The sequence below is a fragment of the Gopherus evgoodei genome, chromosome 18, assembly GCF_007399415.2.
Source record: "Gopherus evgoodei ecotype Sinaloan lineage chromosome 18, rGopEvg1_v1.p, whole genome shotgun sequence".
In the NCBI taxonomy this organism is placed as follows: domain Eukaryota; kingdom Metazoa; phylum Chordata; order Testudines; family Testudinidae; genus Gopherus; species Gopherus evgoodei.
In genome coordinates, this window is record NC_044339.1 from 20,766,305 (window position 1) to 20,793,913 (window position 27,609).

Sequence of the window (27,609 nt, forward strand, 5' to 3'; positions counted from 1 at the left end):
TAGTGATAAGTGATTTCTTGCCAGACAGATGCTGTCAAACTAAGTTTTCTTTAGCCATCTTAAGATCTGTTTGTTTATCTGGTGATAGTGGGTGCCATTAGGATGGGTCTCCTTCTTAACAGGCTGATGTTATGTTGTTTTAATGCAATTTAGATGGAATGTGAGGATGTGATTTCCTGCTTCTTAGCTAATGGCTGCTGCTCTCTTAATGTGGTGGCAGACAAAAGCCTTAGGCCTGACCATATGGCTATAAGAAAAAGCCTTATCCTTACAGAATGGAAGAGTATAGAAGATCAGCTCTGCAATTCAAATTCAGCCAGCTCCTCGCCTGGCCCTAGTTTTCATGCTTATGCTGCAGAAGTAGCAAAGAATCCTATGGCACCTTATAGACTAACAGACGTTTTGGAGCATGAGCTTTCGTGGGTGAATACCCACTTCATCAGATGCATGTAGTGGAAATTTTCCAGGGGTAGGGGTGTGTGTGTGTGTGCAAACAAATTAGAGATAACGAGGTTATGTAATATACGCCATCATATGCCAGCAATGTCCCTCTGCTATGTACGTTGGCCAAACTGGACAGTCTCTACGGAAAAGGATAAATGGACACAAATCAGATATTAGGAATGGCAATATACAAAAACCTGTAGGAGAACACTTCAACCTCCCTGGCTACACTATAGCAGACCTTAAGGTGGCCATCCTGCAGCAAAAAAACTTCAGGACCAGACTTCAAAGAGAAACTGCTGCGCTTCAGTACATCTGCAAATTTGACACCATCGGGTCAGGATTAAACAAAGACTGTGAATGGCTTGCCAACTACAAAACCAGTTTCTCCTCCCTTGGTTTTCACACCTCAACTGCTAGAACAGGGCCTCACTCTCCCTGACAGAACTAACCTCGTTATCTCTAGCTTGCTTGCATATATATACCTGCCCCTGGAAATTTCCACTACATACATCTGACGAAGTGGGTATTCACCCATGAAAGCTCATGCTCCAAAACGTCTGTTAGTCTATAAGGTGCCACAGGATTCTTTGCTGCTTTTACAGATCCAGACTAACACGGCTACCCCTCTGATGCAGAAGTAGGTATCCTGTTCGACTTGTGAAAATTAATCTGTACAGATTATCTGAACTATCATCTAAATTACTGAGATGGCTGCATTTAATTTAATCATAGGCAAAATAAGTGTGTGTGTGTGTACAATTTGTATACAATAATTTAGCAAAGTGTGAAGTGTTTTCGATGGCAGTGTGTTGGAAGTCCGGAGAATTGCCAGATCAGAAATGGCAATACTCAAAATAAAAAACCCAGGACAGTCTAATGTACAAACTCGGTTACAACTACATCCCGTCCTTGTCGAGAGAGAAAGAGAGACTTACCCTGTTACACTGGCCAGAAGGGACAGTACCATCTTACATTTATTGGCTAAGATTAGTGATTTGTGGTGCCTCCGTTTTTGGGTGCCCAGCCTGAGACCCCTTAAAGGGGCCCAAGTCTCTGACATGGGAGCTCAGCTCTTTCTGCAAATCAGGCTCCTTTACGGTATTACTACTTGGATATGTAAAAATGGAGTTGTCCAAATTGGTGAGTCACTTCTGAAAACCTTGGCCTGCAGAGCCAGAGGTAGAACGAAAGGCTGCAAGTCTGTGGCACATAAAGAATTTGTCACTTCTCTGATGTGTGAGAAGAGGGTTGGGGATAATTAGGAGCCTGGTGGGGAGCTCTGTAGCCAAACTGTTAGTCTGTGCTGTGTTGATCATGCAATGAAATGTATGTTTACATTGACTCAGCTGTTCAAGGGAGCCTGGAATCTGGGTGTAGCGGAGTGCAGCAGTGACTCTTTCAGCTAAGATAATGGGGCAGTCTCCATTCTGGCACTCGGCACCCATCTACTGCATACTAAGGAGACCATATTTTCAAAATCAGAAATGGGGATACTTGTATTCTGACATCTTCGGGTCAAAAATAGTTGTACAGAATACAAGAGTGTGGTAGTGTCAATATTCCTGTCTTTTGACTCAACTACAACACACGCATATTTCTCAGGGTGAGGCTGCTATGCAACTGTGAGAATGTGTTGGCAAAACCCAAACCTATTTGTTTTTCCCCAGAGTTCCACTGGGCTCTTGTTCAGGCTCTGTTAATATGGGTATGTGCATTAAGAGAAACACCATTACCTTGGGTCTAAGACGAAATAATTTTTCTTCATCCTTTTACTGTCTAAAATCGAAGGAACCACTTACCCCTTACAAACACCGTGTTAATGGAGTGCTGGAAACGATTTGAACATTGCTGGAGGCTTAAGTTAATGATGTAACAATACAGCAAATACCCAAACCAATCACTGATCCAGACACAAGTGTGGATGATAAGGAAGTATGAGGCGGCTTTTGGCACTCTAGCGCAAATCTGCACACTTCTTTGTTAATTGATGTTCTCTGCTCATACCTACATAAAGCCACACGAATGAAACAGAATAAGTATTGAAAGAGAAGGGGGATGGGGCAAGAGAGGGGTATGGTAAGTTTGTAAAAGAGGGAGAAGTGTCTTAAACCACTGGTGGAGTCATAGTTTTCATGATGTTCCTGTTTTTGCAGCATTAACACTGTCATAACATTTTGTCCTCATGCATTCCTAGATATGTAGCTAGTGATCACTCAGCTACCCTGACTCTACAACAATATGCAAAGCAATGATTAAATAGCTAATTCAAACAAAACCTCTAATCACTAATGCTGCACAAATAATGCAATACTTTTCTGTGAATATATATTACCTTGAGCAATCAACAGATGGTTTGTGGAAACCTGGGGAATTCTAGGCATGGAAGAAATTGAAAGAATAATTCAGATGAGTTGTTTGGCACGTGGCCAACATTAGTAATGGCCACTTATTAGTACCACTGAAAAGAGAGGATAGATTAAAAAGTTAAAACCCCTCATGCACTTTTCTCCTTAATAGGCTCTCATGGACGTCCACTTGTTTTGCTTGTCGTATTCTCTCTTTTTGGCTGTGATTCTGCACCACAGACTTCAAAGGATGATTTACCATCGACGTCGGAGGGAGCAAGATCAGTTCTATTGCCCCTTCCCCTCCCTCCCCCGATCCTGCAAATGCTTCCTAACCTGTTTAAGTATGGGACCAGACCCTTAAGGATCAGTGGGACTGTGCCTGGCCTTGAAGCTAGATGTGAGCATGTTTGCAGAGTCAAAGCTTTATAAATGTTCTTTCTCTTTATTTTAGTAGTGTGTTTGGTGACTTTATGTTCGCCATTTAGCAGTGACCCGTGTTCCTGAACATACCGTAATGTAAGGCTATGCTCAAAGCAGGCAGTTCCAAAGACAAGGTAATGCCTCTTGGTAACTTGGTAGAAATCTATTATTATTTTCACTTTCTAGTAACCTATAAGCACTGAACAGACCTGGGCCCAGCGTAGGTTACTTTTGGCCATGTAACTAGCCATTCACAGTGCTCCATGAGAGCACCACAGGCCTGATCCACGGCCCAGTTCAAGTCCTTTTATGCCACCACAGCAGTCCAAAAGGGCTGGGAAGTGTAACTGGCCAGCTAATGGTTCCCCTGGTGAGGTAGGATCTCTGGATGGCACAGGTCCGGTGTAGAGTGCCCTATGCCATGCTGTACAGCTGTGGGTAGCAAGTGCATTGGGGGGCGCTGGCATCCCTCTGGCAATCCGCAGCTACTCTAATGGCTGCTTGGGGATGACTGTGGCAGGTGGGAGTCAGCTGGAACAGCCACAGGATCAAGGTTGTCCAAGTGCCCCCTCAACCCCCATCCTCTGGTGCTGGGCTGAGCATGGTTTAGTTAAACTTCAGTATTGGGCCCCATAACGTCTGCATTTCCTCCTGACTTTTGAGTCTGTAAAAGGTGACCCTAATGTTGAGATTTTTGTGTGATTCCCTCTTCTTCCCGCCGCCCCCCCCCCCCAAATCTCCTCTCTCTTGAGTTCACTGTGCACTTCTACAACCACTTGGTCAGAAAAAAAAGTAGTCAGCTCCACAGTGCAAATAACAGTTCAGAAACCTCACCTGCATAGCTCAGAGCTGTTGTGTATTTGTGATTCCACGGCCCCATTAAACAGTATTGGAATTCTGAACTTAGCAGAAATGTCACTGCTGTGTGCAGAACTGATTCTCCCATCAGTTCGCTCTTTCTCTAGTAATCTCGGAGGACTACTAACCTAGGGAGTCTCAATTTGTAGATTTTAGTTGTCTTTTTTTGGTTTACATCCAAACAGTCTTGTTCTTTCTTCTGTAAGAAGAGTGGGTTTTTTGGTTTTTTCTCATTTTTCCTGGGTGTGATTTAAAAGTGAGTACATAAATTTGGCTGTAGCTTTCCTGACAAACTTGCATCTGGGCTTAGACCAAGCATGGAAAACTTCTACCAATTAAGAGAACTTTTTTGGACATTATGAGAATATTAGAGGGTTATAAGGAAAGTCTCCACGGAACCTTTGCTTTCACAAATAGATATTAAAAGCTCTTGCTATCTGTGTATAATGTAACTGTTCTTAGTGTTTGTTTTCAAACCACACGTACTGGAGAAAAGTTTTTACTTTGAACTGTTTGTCATGCTGTCAGGAGTGGTCCATGACTGAGAGTTTCCCTGAAGTTGGCATTATCAAAAATAATTAGATTTCACCAACCCAGAAACAAATAGGAACGCCTGAAGCATGTGCCAGTCTTACCATGGTATCACAGACAGTCCGCTTGGGCATTCCAGTCTATCTTGGTACCCAGGCAAGCTGGACGTAGTGGTAAGTCCCTGAGTGCAAGGGACTGGACTAGATGACCTCTTGAGGTCCCTTCGAGTCTTGATTCTATAAATGGTCACTTACACCAAAAATCACAAAAGATTCTGGTTGCTCCCAGTCCCAAGAGACCAGTCACTTCCCCCAAGTCAATTTGTACCTGAGATCTCATGCCAAAGACAAGGCTTGTTGCCAATCCTGGAGTAAACTAACAAAAGGATTTTTTTAACTAGGAAAAAGAAATGAGAGAGTTATTCACAGGTTAAAACAGGCTATATATATATATACACAAAAATAAGTTAGTCTGTGGTTCCAAAAGGCGACAGCGACATTGTAATCTGTCCACTGAATGTCTTTAGTTGACCCTAGGGATCTCTGCTGTTTGGCTTCTCAGAAGGGCTGGAAGTAAGAAACAAAAGCAAAGAGATCAGTTTCTCCTTGTCAGCAATTTTTATTCCCCCTCCCCCTCCGAGCCCAGAATCCAAGCTGATGGGATGAGTTCATGCACAGGTCTCTCCTTCCTGGATGGAGTTAGCAATGCAGTCAACAAAGTCTGTCCTTTGCTTGCACTGTAAACCTCTGTAAATTGTGTAACTCGCCAAACAGGAAAAGAAGCATTGATTAAGGTAAAGTGCTCCTCTGCTACACAAGATGTGTAGCAAACAGTATACTTTTATACCCTGGGCTGTAGAGATTATAAATGAAATCAATACATGCAGCATCCTACCAGCGTTTCATAAAGTCTAAACACATTCTTATCAACTTAACATTTAATATCTGTTTGGATAGTGCTAACGCGCAGGTGAGCCAGACTGGTTTCCAGCTCTGCATTTGTCAGTGTTCAGTGAGGCCCGGGGCCTTGGCATGAGCTGACACCTGGTCTGCCAGTGTCGCGCTGTTCAGCTGTGGATCCTGATTCCCTGTTGCATTGGTTTGATACCAGTATAACTCCACTAGCTGCAAGGGAGTTACTCCAGCATGGCAGAGGGAACTGCACTTCAAGTTTGTTTATAGGCATTTCTGTAGCACGTACCACCACAATAGCTCATCATTGTAACTATGGCTTGTTAGAGGTGGAACCTATCATTGGGATGTGCCTGTCCACAGCGTCTGACAAGTATCTGCTTTATAAAAGAGTAAATGATGCCAGTATTCATAAACCAGCTGCACATCCACATGCTTTTAGAGAGGGAGAAGGGCATGAATAATTTAGCTTCTGTTTGCTAAGAGGAAAATACCCTAAGAGAGCTAATGGAGCTCCTGCTAAAAAAACTTGGCTCTGGAGTGGCTGTCTTAGTCACCAATTGCTTTTGACATTTAGTTTTGACACTCCCATGATGGAAAAAAAACCCAGCAGTACTTTCTTTTATAGCTATCCGAGGAAACCCTAATAAGCTAGAACTTTTCTTTTAATGAGCAGGATTCCAAGAAACAGGGTGAGTTTGTGTTTTTCCTGAAGCTATCGGAACAGACAGGCAGAGTCCTTTTTCTTTTATGAAAGATATAGATAGATAGATATAATCTGACCTCTCTTAACATAGGAAGTGGGCTAGGAAATAATTTTTAAGATCTTGTATTTTTTGTTTTAAAGCAAGATGCCTGCTCCGTTGGTGGAGGCAGGAACTCTTTGTAGTTCAGTTGCTTTCTGTCTGTAGGAGAATGAGAAATAAATAAATCTCTTACAAGAGAAATAGATGCCAAAGCTACTGTGTGTCAGGCTGAAACTAGTCCTGTTTGTAAACTGGCTGTTCATTCCTTATAATTGGTGCTGCTGGCTCTTGAATGTTAGGGTTTTTTCCATTTTCAGTGATGTTACAATAGATTTTAGCATCTCTTCGGAGCTGGATATCTTGAAATATTCTCAGTTAGTGCAACTGTGCAAGTGAATTCCGTGTTTGTATGATTTGTTTATATTTTAGAGAAGGCAGTTCAGTTACCTCCAAACTGTTGACTCAAGCAAGTTCTTTGCTTATATTTTAAAGAATAAAACTGTTATCAGAAACCAGCTGCTAATTTGCTTACTTTAGACCATTGCCTCCACTCGTTCCGCCTTTCAAATGCATGATGCATTTTGGAACTTATGTTTTTTAATTGCTGTTCGTGTTCTAGAAAATACCATTATTTTTTGTTTGCTGAAATTCTAGAGTTGTGTTCTTTTGTTTTTGTGATGCATAAAAAATAGACTGGAAACAGATAATTCAACAGCCACTCATGCATTTTTATATTTTTAGTTCAGACTTCTGCAGGTTTTTATAATCCCAAACTGAGATTTTGTTCACGTCCATATTATGTTAAATATTGTTTTTATAAATGACTCTGGCCATGTATTGGTGATTAAAATGGCCTTTACTCTACTTTCGATGCTGAAGCTAAGTAATGTTAACCAAAAGGGTCAATACATAAAGGTTGATATGCCACGTTCAAGCCGTGCCTCTGTTCAGCTAGCCCTGCGCTCCTCAACCCAGGTCAGGTCCAGCTCCCGCTGATCTCAGTCTGTCTGTTTAATTGCAACTGGATAGGACCCTAAAAAACTAATGTGCAGTATATTAGGTTTGCCTCTAATTTTTATTAAGTCATCAATCAGCAAACAGTACAAGAAATGGAGCTGGGAGAGCTGCCTGCATATGGGGTACAGTGTGCTCCTTTCTTGTCACAGATCTAAACTTAGTTCTAGCTCCTAAAAAGCACTACTTTGGGTTCTAGCAGAAGAATTAATGGCTGAAAATATAGAGCACTGAAGCTTCCAAAAAGATGCCAAACAAATGATCAAGGGCACGTTTTTGCCTGGTAAGAGCTACTAGCATTTGTCAAGATTAAAATTGTTAGCCCTGAAAAAGTTGTGGTGTTCTCCAGTTGTTTGTGTTCAACTTTGTGTGTTGTCCATATTTAACCCTGTTAACCTTTCATTCTTTGTCCCTGGAGGAAATGTGCTCTAAAAACAGCATAATTTTTTTGCTGTCTCTAGAATTATTATCCAGGAGAACTATAGGGTTTTGAGACCTTTGTCTTTTGTTGTAGGTAGTAGCATGTCAGTCCAAAGAATTCTTGTGAAGCTAGGTACACAGGTATATGTGCTAGCAGGCTTACTAATTTCTGCTTTTACTCTTTAAATATAGTCCTTCATTCTTCGTGTAGTCCAGCCCTTCCCTCCATACTTGGGTGAAATTCTCATTGATTGGATCAAACCCTTAGACATAAGATTGGTAGAACTTCTTGGGTGCTGCAGTGAAGCAGGAAATGGGAAAATCCTCATATCTGATGTGAAAAGAGTGGAAAATATGACTATCAAATGCAGAATATCCTAACCAGCACTTTTACTGGAAGACATGAGTGTTGCCAATGGCCAAAGCACTGCAAAACATAGTCCGGATAAGTGATCCTGTATTGCCAAGAGGATGGATTACTTTTTTCCGTTTCTAACTTCAATGATTTTATGAAGCTCTTTCTAAAACGTGAGTCCAGCTATTTAACTCCCCAAGTCACTGTGTGAAAATGTGGATTTTGATCACTACATTATTTTTCTAAAGCTGAGGATTTTAAAAAGATTTCTTGAAATAATGTTTGTTACAGGAATTCTTGGGGTTTTTCACATTAATTTCTGGCACGCTAATGGTTATTGATCCTTTTGAGGTTACATTTGGTTGGAAAAGCAATGCATCTTCTGTGCTCTTTTAGAGAAAATACCGCAAAATTTAGCTTGCATCTGACACTTATGAGTTTGTCTCAGTAAAAGCAATTACATAGTCATTATTGTTATCCTTATATCTTGTGTTTTGCTGAGAAACTAAGAACTAAACTATATCACTGCATCTAATGTACAACCGTGGTGTCAACATGCTGGTGCCACACAGGAAGAGAAAGTGCTGGCTGTCTGTTCGCTGGAAGAATTGTTGATGCTTCTACTGCTGTTAATGCTACCCATCTAACACCTCTTCGGAGACCTAGCACAGCTAGATTTCTGAACATGTCCTAACTTTGCATTTTCTGGTTCAACCCACAGACTCCAGGATTGCACTAGGTCCAGAAGTGAGCAGCAGCCCTGACCCCTGAAACAGAATCAGAGTTTTCCCCAGTACCTGCAGTGCAAAATTCTGGAGCTGTTGATTGGGATCTCTGACACCAAAATAAAAACTTGATCTGGGTCGAGATCACCTCAATTTTCATTCTTTAAAAACAATGAGAAACTGGAATTCCTCCTGCTAGGGTGAAAACTGGAAGGGCCCTAAAAGCAAATTGCATCAGCGTCCGTGTGCAGTTGTGATTAAGCATTATGTGCTTCCAAACTTACCTATGCTGCTATCGGCTTCCTTTGGTCAGGTATGAATGTCACCATCTTGTCCAGCACACAAACTATGACCCACAGGCACTGATAAAATACTAGGGCCAACATTTTCATGGGGGGAGCATCTTAGGATCTGAACACCTGGCCTGACTTCCAGTGACCCTGAGCATTGACTTCAACTGGCACCGTAGACTCCCTGCTTCTCTGAAAATCAAGGCACTTATTTATGTGCCTACTTATAGCCATAGAACTTAACTTCAGGCACCTGAAACACCGAATACAAAAAGCCCTGGGGAAACGTAATAAGCTCTCTCCCATCCTCAGTCTGCCTAGGAGCGCCCTGCACCCTGCTGTGGCGGAGGGGTTTGTGTGCTGTCTGTTGCTCTGCTGTGCATTCAGCAGGTTATTTTCAGCAGCCTGCATTGAATGGAAATTCGATGACATGGTCCTGTGCCGTGTATGCTGCTGCAGATAAAAATATTGGCTTGATGCATGGATTGCAGCAGCCTGCTGCATAGACATTGCATTTTCCTCTGAAGAGTGCAGCCAGCCAAGGGTCCTGGAATAGTTAGCTGAATCAAGAGGTGGGTATGCAAGCCATTGTCGCTGTGTTCCCCTCTTGGGGCAGGGGTCTAGCTGAGAGAGGGTGCTGTGTCCACTTTGAAGTGCAACTTTTATTGCCTAATAAGAGTGCTAACTTTTTCTGCATTCTGGGCGGTACAGACATGCATTTTGGCCTGACTATGACAGCCAGATCCTTATCCGGCATCAATCAGTGTGCTCCACTCATGGAGTTATGCCAATTGACACCAGCTTAAACTTCTGTTCTTTTGTTGCTCACTCAAATCCATGCAATGCCCAATAAAATGTCTTTTGTGGCATTTTCTGTGGAGCGTGTATTTAACCAGATACGAAGTGGCAAACCATATGTGGCCAAGCGCTCACAAACCAGCAACCAGCTAAAAAACCCAGGATCAATGATATAATCCAGAGGAGCCAAGGGAAATCTGAAGAACCACAAACTGCCAGATTTTGATCTACAAACTGGCACAAACTCTTAACGCAGGGAGTGCTTTGCTGTTTGGTACATTTCTAGTTTACCTGCCAGATTACTTTGGAATAACTATCTGTAATATCCATGTTATTGTTCTGCAACGAGAAAAGAGGCATCCAGTATGAAAACATCTGTAACATCAATCTGACACATCCGTGCTACAAGGTTTTTGTGAAAGTGACATCGTACCAACTCCAAACATATACTGAAGTTTAAGCAGTTGAAGAAATCTTTTTTTGTGATGAGAGAAATAAATGTGATAATCTACAACTTGTTTGCAAAAGTTTTAAGACAAATTAGGTAATGGTGAATCATCCAGCAAAGCTAAAAATGCTCTTGCTAAAGACTTCTGAGATCTCTGAACTTTCCAGCACGTTTGGAAAAATCCTTATATGAACGTAAAGACTATGCCTAGACAGTTATTAATTACACCTTCCACAGTGTGTGTGCATGCCCTGGCCAGTGTGCAAAAGAATGCAGTCTTTTTTACTGTCTGCCACAGCTATCATGACATCTTTCATTCTAATTAAGTTTTCAAAGTCACTGTTTTAAGGGAAAGTTTTTAGCTGTCCATGGCTTTTCTTCTGAAACATTTTGCAAATAATGCCCTGCAGCTTTTCTGTAGGCTCTGTCAGTGGAAATCCTAAATCTTCATTCTTAACCAGGAGACAGTTTAGGTGATTTCAAATACATGAGGAAGCGCCTAATGCAGATAAAGCTGACATCCCTTAGATTACAGATTGCAGGTCTTTTTTTGGCTTCAGATGAAGCATCTTGGTTTGATCTTCATTGTGTTCACACAGAATATCTGTCTCATGTACAGTACTGAGTAAGGAATTGATGTAACTTTTCCTAACTCACCACAGAGCGAAGGCCTCAGTGCCCAAGCCTGAAGGATTCATGACCTGACCCTGCTTCTGCTGAGGTCAAAGGAAAGACTCTCGCTGAGTTCACTGGAGGCTGATCACACCCCAGAAGAGCAACTCATTCTGTTGTTTAAAAAAAACAAAACAAAACAACCCAGTTGTTGCTTAGATAAAACCCCAAAGATTTCTAAATGCTGCCCCTATAATCCTTCAGAATCCATCGCAATGAGGGTTTCCTAAAGAGGCGTCGCTTCAGTGCATGCTGTCACAAACCCATATCTGTATTAATGCTTTACGTGCATTCAGCCAGTTTGTCACTGTGTGGCCAAAAGCCGCGTCAAGCCTTGCAACTGAACATTCCACCTCACTCTGCTTTTATTTCATGCTGCACTCTCTGTGTGGCTTGGTATTTATGTGGAAACCTCTTGTTTTGATTGATTTAAATTATTTTGGCAGTTTCAAAGTAACTCAGGCTTCTTTTTGACTTGCTAGTGATTTCAGTTTGCTCAGGTATGTGGATTAGCTCTAAGGATGAACTTCCTTCCAGCAAGCAGAACCTGACTTCTGTAAACATGTGCAAGGGTAGTGTCTATTGTGTGAGTGTAGGAGCGTTTACTAGAGGTGCTGACGTGTTTTTCTGGTTGAGCTGGAGAGGAAGAGTGTTTTGGTTTTGTGAGTTTGTGCCCTATACCGTCACTACTAGCTGATCGAGAGGGAATGATAGACACCTGCCTCCAGAAGGACACAGATCTTGTGTGTAGATTCAGTTAAGCATTTAACATCTGGAAAAATTTGCAGATTTCCAAATCAGGCAGCAGAATGCTGTCCATGACATACAGCGAAAGCCTGAGAAGCGTGGCCAGCCGGTACCACTCGGACTGGGGTCTCCACCAGGTTCGCCATACGGATGTGGTGGAGCTGCAGCGGCTGCGAGATGTCCGAGTGGCAGCACAGGCCAAAACCATGGAAGAGTTTCTCAAAATGCACGGGCTCTCGCTGGAGGATTGCACAGCTCACAAGACAGGCATGAGATATAGGTAAGAAATGAACTTCCTTCCTATCTTCTACATGGGTTTTAACGGACATGGAAAACCTGGGAAAAGCTACAGTTGGTGCATATTTCACTTCATTTGGGATGTAAACATACAGCAGCATGTCAAATATGCACGCAGGCTATGGAAGTAGTTTCTAGGTTATTGCGTATAAAACCCAATGTTTTCTTTAGCCCCTTGTGGCAAAGAAATTCCAACGAGGAGTTCACTGAAGCAGCTGCTGCTGTTTTAACTAAACCTAAATAAGCATCAGAGCCTTGTTATGACACGTTCTGGGAAATCTTTGTTTGGATAAAACAGGGACTGGCAAAGCCAGGGGTGCAAATAAGCCGTTAAAACGTGTGTATGTGTATGTGTGCTCCACTGCTGGTAGAACATCATCTTCTATTTTTTTAAGCTTGATACATGAAAACTGTTCACAGGTTTGTCCAAAATAGCAGTCGTGCGGGCTGGGGCAGCTAATGAATTTGTGCATCTGGTGTTTACACCCAGATGAGAAACTCAACGCACCACATGTACCAACAGAGCGTTTGGCCCACATTGTATAACTTTTTAATTTAAGCCACTTTTTGAGACCAAAATATGTGTTTTCTTGGAATGGGATAGACTCTTATACGCTGTTACATTTCCTGTCTGCCCTTTGGGATAGACCTAGGTCGTCGTAGTCTTCATGCGAGAAGAGCCCATTACTCAATTTCCATATTGGCATGTAGAATTCATAGATGTACAGAAACAGATTTCCATCTTAATCCATTTCCCATGGCAGGTGCAGGCTGTTCAGCAAGCATGTCCCCCTCCCTGTTCTGAGTCAGAGTATTTATCTCCCTCCTAAATCCACTAGTGGTCTTGCTGTCTCGCATGACGTAGCAGACTGTCCCAGGTGCCTCTCCAAGAGAAAGCAGCCTGTCCTAATAGCCACTCTAAACTTTTTCTCACGGCATCTTTCAGTTTAGGCCATGTGCAGTGTGCCCCTTTTAAGTGGAGCAGGTTATGTCCTTAACCTTTGATTCCTTGTATTAGGAATCACAGTGAGATTCTCCTTTTCTGCAGGCCTTCCATGCCATGAATCTACTGGCTGTTGATTCTCTGTATTCTCACTTCATTTTGACATGTGATGATGCTCATTCTACGATTGACAAATAATACCATTTCTCTGGCGATTCCAGCAGACGGCAGACGTTCACCAAGGGAAGCCTGGAAATGGGCTTGTGGGGGGTGTTGCTAATCAAAGGGGTATGGGTCAGATACTAAGTTCAGAGTGTCCTATGCATGGACCTTAGTGTTTCCAGCCAGCCTGGCGGGGTTGTGGTTCTCACACTAGCGCTCTAAATGTAGCTGGGTAGACAGTGCTTTGACGTTGCAGGCTGGGCTGTAACTCAGGCTCTGAAGCCAGGTCTGTCAACTGGGCTGTGTAGACAAATCCGTCGTCACAACTCCGCTATTCCACTAGACCTATTCTACTGGCAGGCAACAATCGTGGTGTGCTCCCCTCCCAGCTCACTCCCCACCCTGGCTGAGCTCCATCTGGAGCCTTCTTCATGCAGTCCTGATAAAGGACGTTTACTGCTGAGCTTAGAAGGATTCACAGTGTGAATTCTAGGGAAAAGAGATGGACACAATCAGCGGCCAAAAGCTTAATAACCGGTTCCCTACCAGGTCTTTGGCGGCATTTCAGCGGTGGGTCCTGCAGTGCCGCCAAAGACCTGGAGCGAGTGAAGGACCCGCCGCCAAAAACGGTGAGTACAAGCCCCATGTGGTGTTTTTGTTTTTGTTTTTTTTTAAAGTCATCCCTGCCGGGCCCCATCGAAACTGTTCGAATTGGGCCCCGCACTTCCTAAAGCCGGCCCTGCTTATTGGGGTTGCAAAATTGTATTGGGGGCCGGGTAGGGAAGGCTGTGCCTCCCAAAACAGCCTGTCATCCTGTCCCATCCGACCCCCACCCATGTCATGCCCCCGACTACCCCACCCAGAACCCGCAAGGGCTGCAGGCAACCCATCAACCCCCTCTGCTCCTTGTCCCCTGACCACCCCCTCCCAAGACCCCCCCCCAGCTGCCCCCCAGGACTTGTCCCCACCCCCTACCCAACTCGCCACGCTCCCTGACTCCCCCGACCCCATCCACCACCACCCTGACAGACTCCTGGAACTCATGCCTACCCGAACCTCCCCCGTCCCCTGACTGTCCCCCAAGACCCTCTGCCCCCTCCAACCATTCCCTGCCCAACCCCCCCTTACCATGCCGCTCAAAGCGGCAGGAGCTGCAGAGCTGCCCAGAGCGCTGGCGCCGGCGACACATCACGCTGCGGCTCTGCAAGGGGGGGGGAAGCAGGGGAGGGGCCGGAGGAGCCTCCTCAGTTCAGAGCTCAGGCGGGCCGGAGACAGGACGGTCCCACAGGCCGGATGTGGCCTGCGGACCAGAGTTGTTTGCCCACCCACTCGCCCCTTTTAACAGCTGGTTCTACACTGGCTTCTAAAGTTAGCAACCGGTTCTTGCGAACCGTTGGGAACCGGCTCCAGCTCACCACAGGACACAACTACATGTTGTTAGCTGGCCGTGACGGAGCGTTTTTATAGAGGCTACTGCCAGCATGTAACATCAGGTGACCACGTTTTTTGCTTTGTGGAGTCAAAGCCTAATGCAGTAAACATTGAAAGGGGCAATGCAGCAGAGACAGCTCTAGATGTTAGACCATATCCTATTTCTGTCTAGCTCTTTTTCTTTTTAAATAACTTGGCTGCACTGTATATCTGAAGTGTCTGTATCCCGGAATCTGTTCTCTTCTAGATGAGTGGGGAAATGATGATGAGGAAACCCTTCTCAAGCTGTCCTAGAGAGAAGGTCTCTTCAGGTGCATGTTTAAATGTCTAGAGAAGATTAGCACCTTTACATCCTTCTGTCCTCCCCTCCGTAAATTAAAAAAAACCAACGTTTCTATATCATCTCCTCATTCACTATTATTATTTTCTACAGTATTATTAGTATGCTTCTAAGTGCAAACCACCTAGAATCTTAACTTCCTCTTTTAGGACAAATGAATTATTGAACAAAATCTCAAAAAATTAAAAGCCACAAAAATATTTTATCCAGCCAGTAACCAGGGAAGTCAGAGCAGTTGAGTGTAATGTAAACTGTTGAATAAGTCGGTTGTGCACATATGTAAAATATCGCAGTTTCATAGCCCATGCTCTCTTGTGTGCCTGAAGCTCTAATAAAACTGGACAGCTTGGATTGATTTATGCGGTTTGAGAGCTGAGCAAGATTTGCTTTTTGAAAAGTAAACGTAGATCAAGATTTCTGCCTCGGCATCAGACGCATTAATAGTTTACATCTTCCAGACTGGCTTTTATCAAATAAATTTCATTTAACTTCTCACAGTTTGTTTAATAGAATCTTGAAATGGAAACCAGTCATGACACTGCTGTAGTTATTAAAGATCCAAGATGGACACGATTCCTCCTTATCAAAACTCTTTTTCCAAGGATTGAAATTAGAACTCATGTTAAGTTTGGTCCTAAATATTCATAAGAAAAATTCAGATCTGGTGTGGAACATGTTGGAGGGAGGGGAGTTATCCCAGCTTTACATGCAGATTGAATTTGTTCTTTTCTATTAAGGCAAATGCTGCCTAGTGAGGAAAGAGAAGCCAGCTCTCCAAGAAGGAATGGCACCTTATCTGCCTACTTTCTGTCAGGAAATGGAGCTTTCTGGGTTGGAACGTACTTCATCATAAATCTTCAGCAATTTGCTTTGAAATAATTAAGCGAAAAACATGTTGGAATAACAGCATGATGTACAGCAGATTTCAGCAACTTTGTCTTAACCCAGATCTCACAGCTAGACAGTGATGCAAATGGCAGGGCGGTATGACTCTTGCAACCGAGGCCGCCATGTCAGTGAATAAAATGATCCCTGCACAAATAAACTTCAGTCTTGTGAGCTCCAGAGCTCACCCTGTACCCACCAGCTCTGCTTCTGCAAATGTTTCCTTGTAACATATTCCCAACAAATCTGTTTGAATGACATACCAGTTGACACTGGCAACCGTTCTGTTTTGTAAAGCTGTGCCAGATCACTACAGGCATCATGTGAAAATTAAAGGTAGAATTTTAACCTATTAGATTCCAATGCTTCTCCGTGGATATGAGAGGCTGTAGAGGAATGGTTCAGCTGCTAACATTCAGGGGTGTTTGCAGCCTCGTCTCCGGCTAGGCCTACACTGCAGACATATGCAGGCATGGCTTTCTTGGTCAGGGGCAGGAATAGACGCGATCCCTGACTGACAGGGCTGTTTCACGCATGGCGGGGTGGTTTTGCTATACTGGTACAGAGCGCAGCTTTGACGGCATCGCTGGCCACACCAGGATAGTGTACTGGTGTTCCTTTCCTGGTAGGGCACTCCTAGTGTAGACTTGGCCTGAGTATGGCTGGGTACCGATCTAGGAACACCCACAGAGAGCCAGCCAAACCCCTACAACAATTGGACTGAACGCTAGGAAAGGGTATCTGTGTGCAACCACTGGAGAAGAGCCAGATTTTGCAAAGCAATATCTGGAGATCAGTTGACATAAAGCATGAATGATGCCAGTGGCCCAGCAGTGATCCTGGTGATCATTCACTGGCTGGGAAGAAGCTAGTTTCTGACCTGAGCATCAAGACCTTTGGGCAAGTTGCCTTCTCCCTCTCAGGGGCCAGTCCTGCACCATGACCCAGAAATGCTGAACTTGGCTGTCTGGTGCGTTAAAGGAGACGGCTGTGTATTTGGACAAGCTAATCACTGCTGTATTGTGCTCATGCTAGGACCACAGTAATCCCTGCGCAGGCCAGGGCCAGATGTACCTGCGAATCCCTGCAATCCAGTCTGATTGTGATCATGAAACCTTAGACCCTAAAAGGGGAAGTGGCAGCTCTACCCATTGTATCAGCAACAACTGGTAACAGACAAATCTCGCTTCGTCCATCCATCAAGATGCTGTCACTGCTCACTTCTCCCTGGAGTGCCCAGAGCAGAACCCTGAGACCTTTGATGGCCTGGAACACCCTCATGAAGTACTGTTTGACTGAGGTGTCCAGTGGAACCTTGCTCAGCTGCTTCAGGTAGCTTTCCTCATAGTCCCTGCCTCAGCCAGGGGTCAAGTGCAGCCCGTGGATCCATAGTGTTGCACCTTTACAAAGCACATGTCATGCTCACGACTAATTCAGCATTCAGGCTGTCCCACAGGTCATGTTACCTGGATCCATTTGGCAGGAAAGCCTCCAAAGCTCAGATCCCGAGATGAGACTGATGGAGCAAATTGGGGAAGCACAGAGAGCAAGGAGTCTGATCCCGTACTGCAGAGGACAGCAGCGACCCGGGTGGGAAGATCGCATGCTCTGTGTGCAGCAATGAAGAAGGCATCCGTGTGGCCCTACCCTTTTACCAGGTTTCCGTGATAGGAGCGTCCGAAGCAAGGGGCGGCGTGCTGCAGTGCTCACAATGTGGGAAGTGATTAGTTCCCTCTTGGTGGAGGAGAGCACATGCTTGCAAACCGTTAGTTCTCGAACAGCAGTTGTGGAAGGGCTCAAGCTGCTGGGCTGGTCACTCCCGCTTTGCCACTGACTGCCAGGGCTAGCTCTGGCCTGTCACTGCCAGCTGGCGAGCCAAATCCCCTTTGGAAAGAGCCTGTGGACCTTCCTACTGACAGAAGAGCAGCTTTCAGGTGAACCTGGAGACAAGTCCCTGTTCTGTGAGGTGTTTCTATTCTTCTTTTCATTCATTTAATGTAACCCAGTTTTTCTTGACTGATCGCATCCATCCCAATGTCATTAAGACTTGTTTAGTTTTGTCTGGGGTTTGTTTGGTTTGGGGGGTATTTTTGTATAGATGCAGTGGAATCCCTTTGAGAACTGCAACATGGTGTTTACTAGGACATGATCGGAGCACCTGAATTGATTAGGCTGTAACTCCTTGGTGCAGCCACTGATACCCTGGTCACATATATCATTTATGGCTCCCGCCCTGCTATCCCTCATTCCTAGAGAACAAGCAGAGCCTCTCGAAGCCTAGGACTTGGGCTTTAGAAACCAAACTTCTTTTGTTTTCTGGGGGTCTTGTCCAAAGCCTAGTGGAGTCAGTGGAAGGCTTTCCTTTGATTTAATAGGGTTTGGACCAGAACCAGAATGCCTGTGTTTGAGTGATCCCTGCCGCTGGGATTGTCAGTCCAGTGTCCCGGCTCAGCATGAGTCTGTTCCTGAGTGGGATAGGTTTGTTTATTTGCACTGCATTCACTCCCAAAGGGCCAGTTCAGGATCTGTGCCAGGTACTGTCCAAGCACATGGCATCTCAGCCAGGATTTGGGACTGAGGCAGTTCCTGCTCCTTAAAGATGAATGAGAATGAGGCATCCTAAAGAGAGCTGCACTGCTCTGGCCTGAGTACTTTTGAACACCTTCCATAGGCCATGCCTGGTACCCCGGTCTAGGCAGAATTGTTGTTTGTGCTTAAACCAGCTGAAGAAATGTGACAGGTTTCAGAGTGGTAGCTGTGTTAGTCTGTATCAGCAAAAAGAACAGGAGTACTTGTGGCACCTTAGAGACTAACCAATTGATTTGAAGAAATGTGGCAGGTTTTAAAAAAAAATCTCTCCCATAAAGGCGTAACAGGACCCATCAGATGAGAGAACTAAAGATAGAAGAGGGGTTTGTACAGCACCTAGCACATTGGGGTCTTGATCCACAACTGGGGCTCCCAGCCCCTACCATGGTGCTAAAATGTAGAACTATTCACAAAAGGCTTTCTGGGTATCCACGGCCTAGTGCTGGACCTTCTCTCACTTCAGAAAGCCTATTCATGAACTGCAGGTCTCCAGACCTCCAACGCCTCCCCCATCCAAGCATCTTTTCCTTCTCTTCCTTCAGCCTGACAACAGAACTCCCAACACTCCCTGGGAATCTAAACTCCACTGCTCAGCTCCGACCTCGCACGTATATGGCGCTCAGGGGCAGTTCCTGGAGAGATTATTGCCCTGTGCTTTAGGTACTCAGGTTTCTTGACTTGTCTCTGCTGCTTTGCAGTCAACTTGGAATAATAAACATCAGCCCATGTTAGAGAAATAAAACGGAGAAAGTATCATGTGGAGCCGGAAAACCAACTCCAAGCACAAAGGCAGCCAACGCTCCATTAATTTTTCATGTTCCTCCAGAACCTGGGGTAGTGAGAGCATAAATATTTCAAACCATTTTTGTTTTTTTAACGACTGTATTGTATTTTTGATTGACCGAAAGCTGTTTTAGAAGGCTTGGGTTATGGGCTGCTAGCATGAAGTGATGCTATTGAAATGTTCTCACTCTGATCAGAGATGGAACAATTATTTCACTCGGTGTCTGAAATGGTCATGATACTGAAAGTAGAAACAGCAGACATTTTAGACACACTCGAGTGTGGGATGGTTACTGCTGAACTCTTCCCTGGAAGGGGGAGTCTTTAGATGCTCATTTTAAATGGGTTGGGAAGGAAGTTATCTTTATTATTCCTTTGTTTTTGTCACCATTCCTGCTAATCTATCTGGTAACTGCACCAACTTCTGACTTACATGGCATAAGACCTTGACTGCACTGGGATTGTAACCACTGGCATCAAGCCCTGTTGTAGAAGTGACTTACACCAGCTCAGCTCACTCCAGTTTCAAGGTATGCTGCCCTGGTATAAATCATGTCCATACAAGGGGATTGCACTGGCACAGCTACAGGAGCGGCCAAAGCCCAGTGTAGACAAGACCAAAGTGAGAGCAGAATTTGGACCTTTTCATCTGTCAAACTCTCACATCAAAGGCAGCGAATGGGGAGCAGATGGTCACGACCAGGTGCGAACTGAATAGCTGATGCATCCCTGGTGAAAATTTGCATTGCTGCATTTTCATATCAGAAGCAAAGCTATGTTGGGGCACCTGCTGTTCTGCACACCTGCTTGTTAACACATGGTCCGTCCAAATATTGCAGTTTTTCTTTCTCATAGGTATTAGAGCCAACTCTACAAACAAGCATAGAGACTGTACGTTTTACAAAAAATCCCTTCTATAGTTACGCCATCTCCTGAGGCAGCAAATTGGTCCATGTGGACCACCCTGTGCCCACATGAATCCTGTTTCTTTGGGCACTGCCTGCAGAGAGCTGCCTGCAGGATTGTGGCATGTCATTGAATCGAAAGCTTTGCGACAGGGCTCCCTTGCATTTTCTTCTGTAAGAATGAAGGGAGGTAACACTTGCACAGTTTAAAAAAAAAAAAAAGCCCATTTAATATCCGTATGACCGTTATTTATGGATGAAGTGAAGCTTGTGTGTACACGATCAGAGAAATTATTTAGGATAAAACATTTAGTTCAATAAAGCACTTTAAAAGTTCAGATGCAGTGGTTTGGAGGTGGAGGGGCCATGGTGACCTACTTTAAGCCTGAGCCTTTTTTGCAATCAAGAGTGATTAACACTAGCTGGAAGAAACTTAGAAACCTCTGGAAGTTGCTTTATAATAACTTAGCCTACTTCTGAACAATTTCCCTTTCAGTTTAGCATGGAAATGTATCACTTGTATCATAGCCGCTCCACTCATGTAGCTTTTAAACTGGTGAGTTTAAACATTTGTGGCTTAGAAGCAGAGACCCTTGGAGGAGAGGGGTTGTTTTGGGGATCAGAATTGCATAAAGAGAAACGGTTCAGTTTTTAGTGCATTTCCTCTGAGTAATTTATTGACTGAAAGTCACCAGCTGAAATTTTATTTCCTTCTCTAATAAATCTCTATAAATTAAGAGGATTTATTTCTAATGACAGTAAATAATTCTGGAGGTCAACCAATAAAAATCTTTTAAGTGATTGTGTAACAAATCAACAAATGATTTTTCATGATCACCCTGAAACTCATTTTAAATAAACCAGTAAAATTAGGGAACCAAAAAACACACTTTGAGTGTCACACTGAGGTCGCTGCTAGAAATTAGAGATGCAAGAGTCATAGTGCAGTGGCTCTCAACCTTTCCAGACCACTGCACCCCTTTCAGGAGTCTGATTTGTCTTGCGTGCCCCCAAGTTTCACCTCACTTAGAAAGTACTTGCTTACAAAATTGGGCAAGAATATGAAGGTTTCACAGCACACTAGTACTGAAAAATTGCTTACATTTTCATTTTTACCATGTCACTATAAAATAAATGAATTGGAATATAAATATTGTGCTTACATTTCAGTGTATAGCATATAGAGCAGTATAAACAAGTCATTGTCTGTATGACATTTTAGTTTGTACTGACTTCGCTAGTGCTTTTTATGTAGCCTGTTGTAAACCTAAGCAAATCTCTAGATGAGATGATGGGCCCCCTGGAAGACCTCTGTGTACCCCCAGGAGTATGAGCACCCTTGGTTGAGAACCACTGAACTCTGGGACTTGCACATAGTCGAAGTTTCTCAAAATGCTTGTGCCCTCATGGTGCCCTGTAAATGTTTGTTAAATTCTTGTATCTGCAGTTGGAAACTCTGGGTTTCCTAGCATGTAATAAATATTCAGAGACGTTCTAGGTTCGGCATGTTAATATCGAGAGGATGCGATATTAACACCTACAGCACATTTGCTGTCCCAGCCAAGGGGTAGTAATTTTACCTGTTGCTGTGGTATGGTTGTGCATGACACACGGTGCTTTCTGTGGGGCTGGGATCCCAGGGCCTAACGAAATGGAGCAATTTCTGAAAGATGCCAGATTGGGGAGGAGGATACCGTGGCAGCATCAGCAATAAACTGCCATTCAAATTCCAGGATCCAGGAGCCCCCAGTGCAGGACGATGGCTGGAGTGACCTCTGGCAATTGCTGCTGTAGTACAGTGAATTTTTTTTTAATAACCAACGTGGATGAAGGGTTTAGAGCTGAACACGTAGCTTCATGTGCATCCCACACACTGGGCTGGCTTCTTCTCTGAGCTCCTGGGGTTTCACGACAGCATCACACCACCGACTTCAGCAGCGTTGCTCCGGATTGATGCTGCTGTGGCCCAGAGAAGAATGTGACCCACTGAATCCATTGGTGGGAAACTGCATTTTGCTGGCTTTTGTTTGAGTCAGGGGCTTTGGCCTACGCCTCCTGCAAGGAACTTTTAATCTGGGATTGAGGTTTTCTTGCTTCACCTCTGGAGGCACTAAAAGGTCATATGCAGATTAGTTCTGATTCACTGTGTCTGTCTGTGGTGCAGGAACTGCTCCTTGTGGGATGGGTACCCGTGTGTCAGTGACCTAGTCTGCCAGGATGTTAGAACTAATCTGCAAGGACACTCTCTTTTCCCATCCCTCCTCAGAGCTGCTTTCTGCCATGGTGCCTACAACAGATGATGGGCTAGCGGGCCAGGAAGAGGGGGTACCTAGAAGTTTATATTTGAATATTTCCCTCTTCTGGCCCCTCTGTGTTGTTCATCATCTTAGGCTGCAAACCCTTTGGTACAGGCTGTGTCTGCTTGTGCGTTTATATAAGACCTATTCTAATGGTGCTATCATATAAGTAGTAATTAATAAAATAACTAGCAATCTTGGCAGGAATTTTAGCTCTTTTTGGTAAATACTTTGGATCTCAAGTTTATTTAAACTACCACACAATAAAAGCAATGGGCCTGATTCTCCATCACCATGCACCTCACATGGCCATTCACACCAGTGCAAGTGTGGTGTGAAGTGCTGCCAGACCAGGGGGGCTGCGTTTCATGCTCGCTTTGCACTGGTGTAAATAATTGCACAGGGTGATGCAATATCAGACCCTGTGCATCCAGATCAGTTACCTCTTACTGCAAGGGATTATTGCAATGAGAACCTGTAGGATTGCACTAGCCTTTTGGGAGACTTGCCGTTCAAGATGCATTCTGTGTTGTAGCCGTGTGGGTCCCAGGATATTAGAGACAAGGTGAGTGAGATAATCTCTTTCTGTTGGTGAGGAGCAGGTCCCATTCAGGATGCAGTCACTGTAACAGTGAAGTGGTAACATAGTGTGTACCTGGCTGTACAGAACTAAAAATAGCCTGAGCAAAAATTAAAGTAAGTAATTTTGAATATTCAACTGGAACTTTACCACCAGTTTTGAGTCCTAGTAGGAGCTGATCCCACGGGCTTTTTGCTGGAGATTCTGATTCCCAGGAGTTTTTGGACAATGTTTGTTTTTATGTTAGGGCAGGGGGAGGCCTGACTGGGCTGGTTGGTTTTGTTCAGGAGGATTATTTTTGGTAAATGTGTGTGGTGTTGGGTTTGCATCGCAGGGGGGTTGTGTTTGTTTAATTTGTGCATACCAGGGGGACCTCCAGTACTGCAAAGACTTTGGGTGAAGTCAGTAGCAAAACTATCATTAACTTCAGCAGGGGCAAGAATGCAACCTTTGTCATCAGGAATTTCTGAACTGGTTGCAACAGAATTGGAAACTGCAATCAAGGTCTGGAGGGAGCTAAGTAGGATTACGCTGGCTCAATTGTACGGATTAAGGATCTTTGAGGCAGAAGAAAACACCACTGGATTACAGGTTTTGGGAGACTTTTAATCTGAGTTCAAATTTATGTAACTTTTTTATTCCTGTCAGACGCCCACACACAGAGACAATTTTCTTTGTGTAAAAGTGCTCTAGAAATCAATTCACATCATTATATTGATAATCCAGTTTGTTACTTCAGTGTTGTTTTTCTGGACCATGTGACTGACTGATCAATTATTTCCTGGTCACTGAAGCATTCTCCTATTCCTACTGAAAGACGCTTCCAACTATGTCGGTTAAAAGGACAGCACAGGAGAGGCTGCTGCAGGCAGAGGTTCTGCGTCTGAAGCTCTAATATTGCATTCGGAAGACTTGAGAGTGTTTAACAGAAGGCTCTCATTTTATTTCTGAAATCACAAAATAGTTTAAAAATGAGATCTGATTGTGTAGCTCTGAGTGGTTGAAATTTTGCTTCCCATTGATCAATTTGCCCCCTGTTTGGAGAGCCTTCAGGCAGGGGTCACAGGAGCAATAACGCTGAGTGGTGTATTGAATTAAATTAAAAACCAAGAGTACGTTACAGGGAAAGAAATTTCCCCACACTGGAGTGCTCTTAGCATTTCTCTAGGGTTTTACTCCGGCTATCGAAATGTTTTTAAAGGGTGAGCAATGTGACATTCTTGCTGGGAGATTTTATTTTAGACTTTGATCCGATTTTAAGAAAATTCCATAAGAGCCATCTTGTGATTACCCACAGCTGTCAGCGAGAGAATCCATAAGCCCCATTTCTGATCATAGCTCGGGCCTCCGTGGAGCCAGTATCCAAATCTGGCCCCTGCACCCTTTCTAGATTGAGAATCTAAAGATACTTTGTTTTGCAGTGTTAGCCTGTTTCTAAAGATAAATCATAGAGACACAAAGGCTCTGTCTGTGCGTGAGAGAGAGAGAGAATTTTTCATCGAGTTAAAAGGTCCCTAGGAAGACATAGCACAATCTGAGCATGTGTAGGTTGCTGGGCCAGCGCTCTGACAGCGCTGTGCAAGGGGTCAGTGTTCCAGTGCTGAGCTCTGCAGGCAAACAGATGCTTAGGAGCGCTGTGGAAGCAGCACGTTGAACCCTGCAAGGAGAAAGCATCTTCCCTCACAACTAAAGTGTCTTTTTTCTGCCTGAGGAGCGGTGGGCCCGGAATGAGGTTCTCTCTCCTGTGGTGGGGAGATCTCCCACAGAACTCCCCTGCAAGAGGCTGCGGATCAGCATTTCACACGCTGCTGGGTTCAGATTAAAAGGATTTTTAATCTTGAGCTGAACTAGGAGAATACCTAATTTCATTACGTGATTAATTCCATGGGTGTTATTTGAAGTGGCCTAAGCAAATCAGGGAGAGGGGATTCCAGTAACCTGGTCCCACAAAAGCTCCACCTGCCAACCCTCCTTAGCAGGGAATTGCATCATGACAGCGAAGTCTCCCTGGCACAGTGTGTGCAGGAGAAGAACAGTTTGGAAGTAGCAGCCTTTTAGTGCAAGGGCTGCTGGGAGGACCTCTCTTTCATGGGTATCTGATAGACAATGGGATGCAAGGGTAAAATCCGAAGTAGCCCATGGAAGCTTATGCTCAAATAAATGTTAGTCTCTAAGGTGCCACAAGTACTCCTGTTCCTTTTTAAGGGTAAAATAGAGAGCTCTGCGTCAAAGCAAGCTCCATACTATTTTCATTTCTGTCCCTCCAGCCAATCTAAAGTCCTTGTTTAAATTGCTACTTTAGTATTCCCAGAACAGTTACATCGCACAGCCCTGCTGTCCTGTTTGGCTCTCAGATGGGTCCTCACACGTTCACCCAAGAGCAGCAGGATCTGCTCCAGGCATGGCAGCGTGCAACGTCCCATCTGCTCAAGGCAAAGCCAGCACTGATTAATTCTTCTCTTGCTACTTCCATGGTCTTCCCCCTTTGAATTAGCTCGAGGGGAAGGGATCCATTTCCGTGGCCGAAGTCCTTAGAACCTGACCTGAAATCTTTGTTGTGGCTGTTGGAATTTGGGAGCTCCAGCACATCCCGTGCTGCTGGAATGTGCAGCCTTGTGTCCTGTAATGGCCTCCCTTTTCTCATGTCATGTCTATTGGGGGGAGAGGCTTTGTGTGTTTTATTAGCAAATCCCTCTGTACTAGCCTGTAGATGCAAAGCCACCAGTACCTCTCTTTAAATGGTCATGGATTTTTACCTTCAAAGGTAAAGAACAGAAATAGATTTTAGAACAACCGCCAGGGAAAAAGCCAATCCAACACATTCTTATGAAAACACAGCAAAGTGCATAGGTCCCAGTCTATGAAACCGTTGGCTCTTGTATCTGAAACTGTTAAATTTCTGCTTTAAAGCTTAATAGGATGTTTGGGTTTTTTCAAGATGTAGCGAATACAAGCTGGGTCTCTTCATTCTAGCACTCTAGTAGTAATATTTAAATGCTGCTTTACAGACATACAGGAGGGAAGTCTCTGCTTCACCCAATTTACTATCTAAATTTAGCAGTTGTCACTATTCATCGCAATATTGGGAGGTGGAGGGGTAGAGATGAGAGTGAGCAGAAAGTGTGGGGAAAGGGAACCCCGCCCCTTGAGAAACCATTAGCGACCCACAGAGCAGCTGCGTGCAGCACATGTACTAACACCAACAGCTGTCTCTCTATCTATTCTTCCATGGGAGAAGTAGCAACGTACCCTCTTTTGTTGTTAATGAATTGCTGAATGTTTCCTGCTCAGCTCACTGGCTACCTAATTGACTTAGCCAAGCCTGGGAATCCAGCAGGATCAGTGGCAGCAAGTCCCGCTGCCCTCTTTGCGTCAGAAATTCAGCCCTGGATCTGGCAAGGAAGCTGCTATTGCAGGGATCAGAGAGCGAGAGAGAGACAGGAATTCCTCTGCAAGGTTCAAGAAGCAGAAGAATTTGGGGGCTTGGCTATCCTTTTACCTTAAATGAAGGACCGATGGATGTTTGCTTTGCTTGTAACCAGCGGGGTCTGAATGGCCTGGCTCCTGTGCGTGTGGAAACCTGCAGAAGATTTTTTACCTAACAGAGTTGAAAGTCTGACATTAAAAATAACAGCAATACAGCTTCAATATTTATTTATTTCCACTGTGTTTAACTTAGTGGCAAACAGCTTCCATTAAACTTTGAAAAGCGGCTTCAGAGAAACACCAAGCTGCACCCTCAAGTGTGGGAGCAGGGAAAGCATTGAGTGGCAGAAGGATGCAAGCTGGGAAGTAAATGGATTTGACTCTATTTCTTAACTCTCCCAGTTCATTTAGTTGTTTTTTTTTCCCCGGCAGACTTTCTCCTATAGCAGAAGGTTGAAATTGTAAGAGCTGCATCTTTGTTGTGTGGTGCTTTTTTGTTTTGGTTGGGTTTGGGGGAGTTTCTGAAAATTCTATATTCCTGGGGAAAACACTTCCAACCCGTTTCCTCCTCCAGCCCTCGCAGGGAGAAGGGGCAGCACGCTGTGGAACAGAACACTTCTGAGAGCTGAACGGGGGGAGGGAATTTCTGCACCCCAAAGAAAGCGAGGACACTATGCAGGTTTCTTTTGTATGCTCAGAGCACAGCATAAAGAGCCGAAGTGCAGACGATCGACTGAGCAGACAAAATGCCAGCAGTCCCAACCTTGGCACACGTAGCAAATTCCGAGCAGTGGCCGTGGTTGCCCGGAGTCTGGGGCAGCTGTCTGTGCAAAACGCCCCATCCTCAAGTGAATCCAGCGTGAAACAGCCAGGAATGAAATATAGGTATGGAGAAGACAGTGCTTTCCATTCTGCGGAAAGAGAGTTTCTTGGCCTCTTGTTTAGATGTGTTTGTAATTTCACTGTCTACTATACATGTTGGAAGGGGGGCATGCAGGTGTGTGTTGTGTTGTGTTGCCTGACTGCGTCTATACATTTTCAATGGTACAAATGCTGAACTCGGTGTACACTGTCCTACTTCTCTCTCTTTCTACTAGTTTGCTGTTTTTCTCCTTTAGGTACAACCTTGCGAAGGGTCGTCATCTGCTCTCACTTACGCTGCTGTAAAACCAGAGCATCACCCACTGAATTCATTGGAATTATTTCCATTTTGCACTAGCCTAAATGAGAGCAGAATGTGA

At 44.4% G+C, this 27,609-nt stretch overlaps 1 protein-coding gene across 6 annotated transcripts in view; it reads left to right on the forward strand.

Moving 5' to 3' along the window:
• KCNAB2 (potassium voltage-gated channel subfamily A regulatory beta subunit 2) overlaps positions 1–27,609 on the forward strand; it is a 117,937-nt gene that overhangs the window by 48,153 nt on the left and 42,175 nt on the right. The window contains exon 1 of one of the 6 annotated variants that reach the window (XM_030537347.1): positions 11,792–12,010. The exons of 4 other annotated variants lie outside the window; for them this stretch is intronic. In XM_030537347.1, coding sequence (XP_030393207.1) covers positions 11,793–12,010 — 218 coding nt within the window. In that variant the 5' untranslated portion in view covers position 11,792. Of the gene's footprint in view, positions 1–11,791; positions 12,011–27,041; positions 27,254–27,609 lie in introns of those variants that run through there. One more of the 6 variants, XM_030537348.1, reaches the window with a different exon arrangement.